General features: G+C 38.9%; 1 protein-coding gene across 1 annotated transcript in view; it reads left to right on the top strand.

The window, feature by feature from the left end:
* ANKRD10 (ankyrin repeat domain 10) overlaps positions 1-7392 on the top strand; it is a 37296-nt gene extending 29904 nt beyond the window's left edge. Inside the window, exons 5-6 of the mRNA XM_051610761.1 lie at positions 2802-2897; positions 5727-7392. Coding sequence (XP_051466721.1) covers positions 2802-2897; positions 5727-6193 — 563 coding nt within the window. The 3' untranslated portion in view covers positions 6194-7392. The remainder of the gene's footprint in view (positions 1-2801; positions 2898-5726) is intronic.
* Positions 7393-12432: the final 5040 nt, after the last annotated feature.

Here is a 12432-nt window from a genome sequence, read left to right as displayed (position 1 = left end):
TTCCTTTCTGTTGGTCATCACATTAAATTCTTATTAAAAGGAATGTGTCTCTACACTCAAACCTCATTTGCTTTTCCTGTGTCTGGCATCAGGAAAGGAATTTTGTGGGTCTTTGTTGAAGATACTTTCTTGAGTTAGAGCTTATATTGTTCTAACAGATGTGACTTTTTAATGAGCCAGATGAAACGGGCTTGAACAGTGCTTTGTTCCAGAAAACAAGATGGGAACTGAAACCAAAACAGTGTTTCTGGATATGACATGGACAACATAAGTTACATCAGCATGGACACTAGTATTTGTTTTAGTATGTTGTCCAGCCACCATTTAATCTATACCAGGATCAGAGACCTTAAGATGGTACTCTGTCAGCCAGTCATAAATGGGATATGTTACTTCATGTACCTGGTGTAAAATACAAATAATTGCATGATGGAGAAGAGTGCTTATGCAATGAGACGCGAGACTGCTTTTCAGGATTGAAGTCCTGCCACTTGAAGTCAAAGATACATAACTTCTGTGTTGATGAGCTATTCCTTCTGAACATTCATAACCAGGAGTCTCTCTTCGTTTCATAAAGTGACATTAGCCCAGAGGTGGAGTTTTTCCCCAGTCTGTTGGAGTGGCACTGGGCTAGCTCCTTTTGTAATGTAGTCGTGAAATGGCAGTATCTGTTTTACCTTTCAGCACAAAGAGTTGGAGCGGTGGATAAGTTAGATGGAGCAAATAGTATGTTTGAGTAAATGAGATCTAAGCAATTACAGAGATGTTAGAAAAGCAATCTGAGTAGGCACTTTGGGAACCTTTTGCCGGTATGTTTTTAAGGCCTTTGCAAACAAGGCCAAAAGCTTTACTGCATTTGCTTGAAGGTTTTTAGAGTAATTAAGAGATGCATCCCAGCTGCAGAAGGTGGACTTTCTAATCTGATATGTCTGCCCTCAAAGACATCAGCATCAGTAATACCTATCATAGAAAATATAAAAAGCCTGTTCAAGTGAGAATGAATCACTGTTCTTGAGGAACTTTGTAAACAACAGCTGAGTAATGAGAAGTCATCAGTACATCTTTGTGCTTAGCTGGCCTTTTTACAAAACCAAGTTTTGTGCTTATTTTGCCCTTATCAAAAGCACACAGGTTTTTTATCCTTTAAGGGCTATTTTCACAGGAGATTCCAGATTTTCAGAGTGCAGGCAACCTGCAGGGAAGGGTCAGGTTTTGGTGGCCATACCCCAAATTAGGACAGTCACTGCTTTGAAAAAAACTACCTATTGTGTCCAGGCACCATATATGCCCCCTACAAGCATCTGTAAAGCAGAAGAATTGGAAGAAGATAAATACTTAGGCTGCGCTTTGCCCTTGGTCCTGGACTAGGTAAAGTAGGTGGTGGGGGCTACTTACATGTCATTTTGTTTATATGCACAAAAATGTACTGCTCTCAAGTGCATAGTAATAAAAGAAACCTATCTCAAAATTACACAACACTGATACACAATATACTGTGATACAAACTAACTGCTCTCTTCAATTGTAATACAAAAATGAGTTCCGAAGGGTGAAGCTGAACTGAAGTAAAGCAGTGGCTGCTTTCAGAATGTCCACCAATTGTTTTGCTTTTGACTTAGAAACATTAGCTACATTTTATGTCCCATTTTTGTGGAATATATTCCAGATGTTTCACCCTGCTTCTTGGGCCAGTTGGTAGAGTCACATATAATGATGATGTACACTAGGACGACTGCTTGCATGGCTGTGTTGGCAACAGACCTAATCCTAGTCCCTGCGGTTCATCGCCCTTGGCAGGCTGGCTCTTGCACTGAGCTGTACATGCTACAGACAGCACCGACTTGCTGTACACAACCAGGGACTGACTAGATCAGCATCACCAGCCTCAGCACAGCTGCTTTTAGGTGCTATTTCAGAGGTGACAATGGAGGCATTGTCATACCTTGAGTTGGGCAGCATGACACTGCACTAGGTATTCCTCTAGGTAACTAGAAAAAATGCCTTGACTTTCCTGGTTTAGGGTAATTTGAAGGCCACTCATCCAAGGGCACTGATTCCCTTTAAGCCCTGTATGATCTCTGGCTCTGAAAAGCTTCAGCTATTGCTTGAAGTTATTTTAAAAGCGAGTAGTTTACAAAAATTTCTGTTGTGCACAAGGTAATTAGAGTTGACTTCCAGTCTGCTGAAGCAGTCTTTTGCAAAGTAATGTTACTAGGTTGGTGTGAAAGCAGTGCAGTGTTTGATGGGAGTGCTGTGTTGGGTGATAACGGGTCGTGAAGTCAAGCCCTTCTTGCTCATTAAACCATTTCCCTCAGCGGCCTCACCACTTGCTAGATTTTCTGGGAGGACAGCTGTGTTCAGATCTTAAAAGGATCCCTGAAGCAATCTGGTATGAATGGGGGCTGGATTACCAGAAGCTGGCCCTCGGTAGTGAAGCAGTAGACAGAAGTGAGGTACAGACTGCTTTCTGTCAGGCATGCTAGGTGTAAAGCCTAAACATGAGTAATGCACAGTGCTCTTTATTCAATCTCTTAGTATGCTGGACTAATACTTCTTGATATGTAGGTGCAAAATCGGAAGGGTACACTGTTAATTCTCCATTTTGAGGGATTAAAATAAATGTTCAAGTCCCTAGCACTTACCTATTCTGCAGTTGGAATCTCAAGTGTCAGAAGCTTTCAGACATGAAAAATTCACGTCTTTGTAAAATGCTTTTGCTTTAACAATCAGTGTACTCATCTGCTTGTTGACCGAATTTGCAAGTTGGCACCAGTGACTAAACATGACCTTTTTTTTATCAGTTTACAGCTTTGATGGCTTAATCCCAATGATGAATGGAGAAGTCGAGGATGATGCTGACAATATGCACGTTGATAGAGAGTTTGCGGTTGTATCAGGTGGGAGTGGACAGTTTCCTGTTAACTACAACAACATTCAAATGGTTGAAGACACCAAACAACAGGAGGGTACTTCTGTTGGACCAAAAGAAATTGAAATATACACTGTTTCTGCAATGCAAACTCCTTGTCGTTGCAAGAATCAATATGCATTTTATTTTTAATTGAAGTATAAAACCTAGCCCTTTATTTTTGCACATCGTTGTCTGGAGTCTTGAAAACTATTGTATTGCTGTAACACCCATTATATTGGGGGTTTAGCAGGTATCTAAAATTAGCTGTTTCATGCAATATAGTGTAATGGTGAAAGAGAAGGTTTATTAGTCTATTATTATTTGGGATAACCGGAAACCCACAATGGCTGTTTCACTTTTAACCTGAAGATTGTATTATGTTGTGCCTTTCTTTAGTTGCTCTGATTTCAGGTTAAAGGAAATTCAGAATTTCATTTCCATTAAACAGATTTGTTAATAAAAAAAGAATACTTGATAGGGAAACACATCCTAGTGATTCTCTAGTTTTGAAAATAACATGTTACAACTAAACTGTTTTCAACAAACACTAATGAATAGTCTACACATATACTTTGTGTTCAGAATTTATTCAGACATGATATAAATGCAGGATCCTGCAATGGGTTTTTTGAATGTAAATAAAAGACTGGGCATCACAGGTCTTAAACTAGTATTTGGAACCAATGTACCTTGGAAAACAGCTTTTGTGTTTTGTACCAATCTTCGTGAAACAGTCAAAATGTTACCAGTATTAGTGAATATTAGTGCTCGAATATTTTTAAGGGCTGCTTAATCAAGATGCTTTCAGTAACCCCAGGATGTGTATAGAGTTTTTTATTAAAACAGTCTTGGGTCAGCTTTTTCCATGGACTTTGTAGGTGCAGGCATGGAGTTGTTACGATAGTGCATTAATTATATCCAGAAATAAATTTCTTATTTTAGTTTGTTCTGTGATAAATATGTTTATGCTTTGTACCACAGATCAGATTCACCAAAGGGAATGATGATTAATAGATATTTTAATATATTAGGAATAAATATATATACGTATATATATAAAATCAGTACTTTAAAAAGTAAACTATGATCTTTTCCAGTGATAATTACTAAGTGTTCTTATTTATGGAAAAATTATTGTCTTTCATAAATATACTCTATTACTATAGGTGCTAATTTTTAACAATAACCTGCTATAATTATCACTAGAACTATTCATTACCTGCTTTTGCATATTAGCTAACAGCAGTGCCATTTTTATTAAATTTAGTTTGGCAAAGCCAGCCTATAAGATTTCTTTTTAAGCAGTTAAAATTTTGCACTTTTCAGTTAATAAACATTATACGAAATTTCTTCTGTGCGTTTTCATCACTGAAGTACTAGCTTTGATGTCTTGATGGGTTTGCGGGGTTTTTTCCATTTTCAGTAGCAGTCCATGGTTAGCGAGTTCAGCTAACTCCAGTTAGTTCATCCAGCAAGTTACAAATCACACATTTCTTGGCACTATATGTTGCTGTATTTAAAGTATCAGTATCATCATTCTTATTTCAGATCATATCCATGCAAAAGACTAATAAAGAACCAAGACTTCGTATTCTTCCTTGTCAAACAGTGGTACTCATTATGTGTCACTTAAACAGGAACCCAGTATTTTGCAAATGGTGGGAAGTTACCAACAGACTTATTGGCTTGAATTGGAAATACACAGTAAATGCAATCAAGTTTTGCACATAGGTTTATGTCTTCGTGTATACATAAACATATGTGTGTGTATCCAAGGATAATAACAGAATGTAATATCTTTAAATGTCACCATATAGGTCTGCAGTTTCTGTGTTTGCCTTGCTCATCTGCAGCAACATAGATGTAAATTTTAGATGTCCTTTACTGCTAGGCATTTTTAGGGCAGAATGCATCATCACCCGTTTCTTGTGCTAGTACTTCGAGTACCACTGCAAAAGCATACATTTCAGACATACTGATGAAATCCGTCGATGGAAGTAAAAACAATTTTACTAATTACCAAATTCAAAGGAGAAATTGCTTTAAAACAGTTGTCAGTGGGTTTTACATATATTTTTAGAATTCTGTTTCTACTCATCTTTTTCAGTCTTCTGTGCACTCTGCTGTTGCTGTTGTGTGGCCTTTTGCATGTGGATTGTACAGATGTTATTATAAACTTCTCATTAAATACAAATCTGTCTAGTATGTTATCTAGCAATCTGCTAGATAAATTGAAGTACTTTCTGAATAAAGGAACTTTGGAACATTTTATATTAGCACCCCACCATAATATTTCTTTATCTGACCTATTTTGGTGTATACTGTACTGTGAGAGTTACCACTAAAAAGAAAAAAAAAGCGCACATGGATAACTTACAACTGAAAAATAAAAAAGCAACCCCTTGTCCTCTCACAGGTTCTTTTATGTGCATAATCTTTCATCCCAAAACGGTGTTACAGTTAAGGCGGAGAGATGCCTTTTATTCCACCTTTCAAAACACTTCCTGCTACACTTCATACAGTGAAATAGAAAAAGTTCTGAGAAGTTCACCTTTTCTTTGCAAAGACTGATATAGGCATAATTACACACTGAATGTAGATAGACAGTTGCATTTTCAACATAAGAATCCATGCTACAAGCTTGCTGGCCAGCTCTCATTTCTTTGAACAACCTACATTGTTATAAAGAAGGGTTAGATTTATTTTCAGAGCTGTGTACAGAAACATATTTTAAATAAGTGGAATGTAGTGGAGACATTTTGATGTATTTCGATTTATTCTTAATTGTTGGTGACAGGTGTATTTCTTAATGCAGATATGAATAGCAGTAGCTCCCTATTGAATGCACTGACAAATGGATGTGCCATCAATGGACATTTGGATTTCGCCGCCGCGCAACAGCTCAGTGGGATGGATGCCAGGCGTGAGGAGTGTTTAACATTAACACCTAATGGAATAATTCCTGGAGTAACTTCTCCCAGTAGGCATCGCATCCATGCCAGTAACGGCACCGAGGAACCAGAGAAAGCCATGAATAATTCCACTGATATGTGCGGATCTCTGCATCTGAACGGAAGCCCCAGTAGCTGCGTTTCCAACCGGCCCTCCTGGGTGGAAGACCCTGGCGATACTTTGCACTATGGACACTACCATGGTTTTGGGGATACTGCTGAGAGCATCCCCGAGCTGAGTAGTGTTGTTGAGCATTCCAACTCTGTCAAGGTTGAACAGAGATACGACAATACTGTCCTAGGCACAATGTATTTGTATCACGGTTCCTAGATGGATAACCTTTGTATCAAATGCATATTTGAAATTGCTACCAAATGAATCCAGGGGGATAAAATCCTCACATAGCATTAAATTTGAAGATTGCAACTTCCTGCTATTTTTACACTTTGTTTATATGAAAAGTAAACCCTTCATTTGACAGCCTTATACAATAGTTGTAGTTTGTTGCATGTATGGGGCTTATTTAGTGATAAAATAGGTGCTGTTATGATGGAATGTTTAATATTTTTGGTTTTTTATTATGGAATGTTCTGGGTTTGTATTATTTTTTTTAGGCTTGTGAACACTATCTTTCCCTTTTTAGAGCTGTTTTCCCTTTTATTAAAACAATGTTTAACTGAATTTTGTGCAGAAAATGTTACGTATGTGCATCACTTAGTAGTAAAGTTTTTTCTTTTCCATATCTTCTGCTGAAGCTATGGTAGCAATATCAATGCCAGCTATCACTATGCAAGGTTGAAAGTGGCAATGTTCTGGAGCTTCTCTTGACTTTATGGTTTGTACATTCGTTTGGTAGAATTAGATGTTCATCTTGAAATCTTTTGAGCAAGTTGTTCAAAAACGCAGAGACAAAATGGGAAGAAGTTACCGTTCCTGTAGCGTAGAAGTGCTTTTTGTTGTTGTTGGGCTCTTGGCATTATAGAGTGGGGAAGTGGGGCTGCTTATGTTGGGTCGCAGTTGGCTGTGCCTCAGGTTTAGTTCTGCATTTTGTGGCCGTTTCCTTTGGCTTCTCTCCTTTATGTGTACGCTTGATATTTTACCATAGCTCACAGACCAGAGGCATGTTGGCACTGTTCTGCTTTGTACGCAGTTTAAAATTGCTGTTACTTGTTAGAGAATTTGCCAAGTCGGAAATATTTGAGTTTGGCTGTCTTTGGATATACATTTATCGTCCTTTTCTTTAACATATGCTTCAAAAATGTAATGTTGTGTACTCTTTGGGCTATGCTCACGGAAGATCCATTGTATTTAAAGCTTAATACGCAGATCAAGATTCATGTAAGTGCACTATATGAGCACTAATAATATAAGTTGCTGCTTTGTGTTATGATAAGTGAAGAGTGGGGAAGAATATGGTAAATGAGATAAGCCCTCTGAATTGTGTTGATTTTTTTGTTCTCGTTTTGTTTAAAAAGGGACCTTTACAAATTGGAATTTAATGAAAATAAACATGTTACATGGTATCTGAATATTTTGTTTAGACGTATTTTTATTGACAATTCGAGCAAGCCTTTAACAGTTTTTAAATAATATTTCTCCTTAATCTTTTTCAGTGTAACATAGGATTTCTTGATTTTGTCAGTATGTGGAAGCAAATGTGAACAGCCCAGTAAGTTGGCCTTGGCTGAAACACAGGAACACATACGGAATACTCTGTGCATGAAGATTTTATTGGCCTTCAACTCCAAAAACAGGATAAAAATACTGTCTGGCTGATTTTCATGGAAATTATACTCTCCTTCTAACATTTTTAGGCAAAATGCAACAGACTGCTGAGAAGTCGGTGTTTAAACAAACTCTTGTGGTTCACCATCAATGAGTGTCATAGGCTCCATCATGGAGTCATAGAATGGTTTGGGTTGGAAGGCACCTTAAAAGTTCCAAGCTTCCTGCCCCCTGGCCAGGGGCATGTCCCACTAGACCAGTTTGCTCAAAGCCCCGGCCAACCTGGCCTTGAACACTTCCAGAGAGGGGGCAGCCACAGCTTCCTTGGGCAACCTGGGCCAGTGTCTCACCATCCCCACAGTGTATTCAGATCAAGAGTGGCACTGATAGGAAAATCAGCTGTTCTTTTTGCAAAGGATTGGCCAGACTAGCAAAACTCGGTGCCTTCAGGAGACAAGGACAACCAGTAATAAAGGCTGCATCTCACCTGAGACGAGCTGTTCCTGGCATGCATGGAGCCACTTGCCTGTGCTCAAACTGCATCCAGGCCCTGCTCTGAGACGATTTAGTTCGCCCAGAGGCACGTGTGCTATTGCCATCACACTAACAACAAGACATAAACTTAGACTTGTAGCATTTGGTTTGGGGTGGGTTTTTTTTTGTATTTGCAACACTTGAAGCATACGCTTTCTTGTGTTTCTTCAAAGACAGCAACTTATAATAAGCACTGCCATCTTAAATACATGGCTATAAACTGATTCCTAAAGATTTTTCTTCTGTTAAGAGCTGTTTGCATGTCTCTGTTCAGATGATAAAATTTTCAGTGCATAATCCTGGTGTGAGTGTGTAAGGCAGGATTTGTTTTTAAAAATTGTTTTTCGTTCACTTGTTTTTCATATCTTTCCACCTAAAATACTGCATTTCAAATTCAAAGAGAGAGCTTACTGCTTTATTTTAAAAAGCACTTTTACATGTGTGTCTTCAGCCACATGCAAACAGAGGGACAGATTTCAAGGTCTGCTGCATCTGTTGTGAGGCTTCATGGAAGCTAAATTCTAATTAGATGTGGAGCACCAGTGGAGGCCATGTGATATAGACAAGCTGTGTGGGTTTCCTGGCTTGGGGTTGGTGGGTACATACCCAAGTGCATGGCACCTTTATGAACGCATAGCACCCTCATGGGAAAAAAAGTTTTCTTACGTTTAATTGGGATTTCCTGGGTTTCAGTTTGTCCTGCAATTTCAGATACACGTGAGCAGTAAAATGATGGAAGTGATTAACCTAACAGATCCAACTGCACTTCTGGTGGGGAAGGTGCTGAGTTAGTAGGTAAAGAACTTACATTGTCTTGCGTGGAATGAGTTCTGCCAAGTCTAGTTGTGTCTTTCCATATCTAACTATTGATGCCATGGGGGCTTAAATATCTTATTAAAATATTGAGGACCTTCCTTCGTTAGACAAGCTGATGTAGTACAAGGAGCCTGGTAGGGCTCACAAGCCCTCTTCAGGCCTGTGGGATGAAGTTTCAGGTTCAGCTAATAGGAAGCATCGCTGAGCCATTTTAATTATGCCGTGCTTTGCAATTCCTGAAAAGGTTGCTGCTTTTAAAAAACTTGGAGTTAATTTCTCAAAAGTTTTTAGTTTAGCAAGCACAACAGTATTGTAGGATCGCTAGTGCTTGGACCTTTTGTCGAAGTCTAGAATTTTCAATGCTTCTATCAACAAAATGTTTGTTTAGATGATGCTTTGTCTTACTGTTACCTTGGTTTTGGGAATGGTTCTCCAAAACCAGGGTTTACTTTCTGACAACATAGATTTAATGCGATTGCAACACCGTGAATTTCATCTGAAACATACTAAGCAGTTATGGTCATCACCTTCCTGGTTATCTCTTCAGTTGAAGTTTAATTGTGTGAAATTTCAGTTTATTTCTTTCTGGCTTATGGAGATGTTTTTACCCTAGTTCCCCCCAAAGGTAGCTTCTCTCCTCTTTTGTTTTTCAAAACCACCTGCGTAGTTTGGGTAGAAATACAAAGGAGAACAGATTCAGGCAGTATTTTGATGTGGAGTATTTCTGACCAAGGAGGTGAAGTTTGGCCATCTTGGGAGAGGGAAAATATGAAAGTTCTTTCAGGGAAGTGCTGCACAACTTCATACATGGGTTGAAGTCTTGAATATTTTAAAAAATTGAGCCCCTGATTCCAGATAAAATATTAATCTAACCTCCTGAAAGTCATGAAAGAAGGTGATCATTTGAGATACAGATTAGATTAAGATAAGATGCTGCTTGGCTTCAAGACCCATGGCAAATGCTCTCAGACCCTGTGAAGTTTCCTGAATCTTTATCTTGCACCTGACTGTGATCAAATCCTGACCCTTATTCAGGCTCACATTCCATAAGCTAACAAAAGACTTTGGAAGTGTATTTTACTACACTTACTTAACAAACTGTCATCCTTCTGCAGTCTGAAATTGAACCCCAGCTTAATATTTATAGCAAAGTTATAAATTACCAAGAAGCTTCTGCTGTTCCAATTACAAATGTTATACATCCAAAAGGGCTGTGTTAGAAAAAAAGTCCTGAGCACAAAACAAACCTAGAATGAAAAAGGAATCCTTGCTGTCCCACATGCTAGAGCTAACCTATGGTACAAGCTGTTATCAGGAACACACACTTTATGAAGTAAGGCCTTGCACACTTCTCCACTTATTTTGTGCCTTATTTTGTGCCCAACCAGTTTCTTCCAGTCAGTGAAAAATAACATGCTTGAGGGAAAAACAAACAAGAAACAAAAACAAAAAACAAAACTCCAAAACTTAACAAACAAAAAAACTCAAAACACGCAGGCAACCAAACAAAACCAACCAACTTTTTAGTTGTTGGGTTTTTAAAAAAAAAAAAAAGAAAGAAAAAACACAACAAAAACCAACAACAAAACCCCCAGAACAGCCTTTCAGCAGCACAGTACTGCCCACCTTGCCATCCTGTGCTGGCATAACTGGTATGTGACACACACTGCACCTTCCCAGTGGCACCTTCAAATCCTGAGAGAATTTCTTCAAGGTGGTTACTACCCTTGATGAAATTCTTTTAAATTGTGCTTTCTAGACATCTTTTTGACAAATAAAAATCATAGAACCATATAATTGTTTTGGTTGGAAGGGACCTTAAAGATCATCTATTTTTAACTCCCCTGCATGGGCAGGGACACCTCCCACTAGACCAGGTTGCTCAGAGCCCCATCCAACCTGGCCCTGAACACTTCCAGGGAGGGGGCAGCCACAGCTTCCCTGGGCAACCTGTGCCAGTGTCTCACCACCCTCATAATGAAGAATTTCTTCCTAATGTCTAACCTAAATCTCCCCTCTTGGAGTTGAGCTGGGGATGAGTGAGAGAGAGGTCAGAGGAAGCTTCCCATGCTGGGCAGCACTGAGAGCAGCAGCAACCCTGCTGCAGCAGAAAAGGCTGTGGTGGAAGATGGCACCCTGGCAGCTGCCACTGGCAGGGAAGGGAAGGGAAGGGAAGGGAAGGGAAGGGAAGGGAAGGGAAGGGAAGGGAAGGGAAGGGAAGGGAAAAGAAAAAAGTCTTGTACAAGCAGGGTTTGCTGTTCCTGGGACATGGAACTACATTTCTGCTCCATCACTTAATGACTTCCAGATATTTCACACCTCTTCTGTTCCTGGAGTTTCCTGTCTCAAAGGGGTAACTGGCTGTTTACGGGCAAGGATCAAAAGAACTCCGGTTAGAAGCAGATGGTTTATTTTAAACTGCATATCTGGCTGTAATTTATTTTTTTAATACACTATGGTACTGCATAACTGTACCATATGTTTGAAGTATCCAAATTAAAAGCTTTGCCACGCTCAAAATTTTACTTTTTCTATAAATAGCACCCTCCAAAAAGCATAATGAGTGCTACTTGTAGTACAAGAAAAAAGTTAGGTATCCTCTCTCCCTCCAAAAAGCACAAGTTTTAATGAGTAACAACTTTTTGCTTCTGCATGACTCAGCAGCACATACAGGACTTGATAACTGTTTCCAAATCAGTAGGAATGAGCCTGAGCTGGCTGAAGTGCAAGTAGGGGACGCATATGTTTGACACTGAAGTCAAATCCCCAAGATCAATCACTCATCTGAGCAGTGTTCCACAAAGAAAACAACAAATTACCTACAGCTGAATGAAATACCAGCCTGTATATTAATTATATTACTTTTTGCTGGAGTAGAATTGTAAATTAAATACGAAAAATAAGTCTGAACTTCTCTGCCTGCAAAGGCAGGATGTAATCTTACTACAGAGGAAACCCAACTTATTAATAGAGCTCTTCTTTTCATGTTACTGAAAGGTCAAGCATTGCTAGCTGGCACCTCAGTCTCACCAAAGACACGTGCTTTCCTGTGACAACCACAAACTTTGTGGTGTCTACAGGTTTTGTCACTTTTGATTTGAGGGAGGACTTGGGGTCTGTTTGCTTTTATTTTATTCTCACTGTTTCTAAATGGTGTTGCCAGTTGAATCAAGTCCTCAGTAATGTCAGGTGCATAGTTGGAATCTTGGTTTACTCTATTTTATAATTGACATGTTGTATAATACAGCTTATTTTCTAAAAATCAGTACCAAAAAGACAAGCTACACATTGCTAGAAGAACCAAGCAAAAAGTATATGCTTGATGCAGAGAAGCACTTACTGAAACGGTAGTTCCTGGGATCAAGCAGCTCTCCTGACAAGAACATGTCCAACCAGAAAATCCTCTAAGTTTTAGGAAGTACAAAACCTGCGGGATTTTTTTTATATATATAGTGCATCTGATTAAATGCCTACAGATTTATATATTGGACTAC

The sequence above is a fragment of the Apus apus genome, chromosome 1, assembly GCF_020740795.1.
Source record: "Apus apus isolate bApuApu2 chromosome 1, bApuApu2.pri.cur, whole genome shotgun sequence".
NCBI lineage: Eukaryota > Metazoa > Chordata > Aves > Apodiformes > Apodidae > Apus > Apus apus.
The sequence above is the reverse complement of the archived record's forward strand: the minus strand, read 5'-3'. Positions and strand labels throughout refer to the sequence as shown.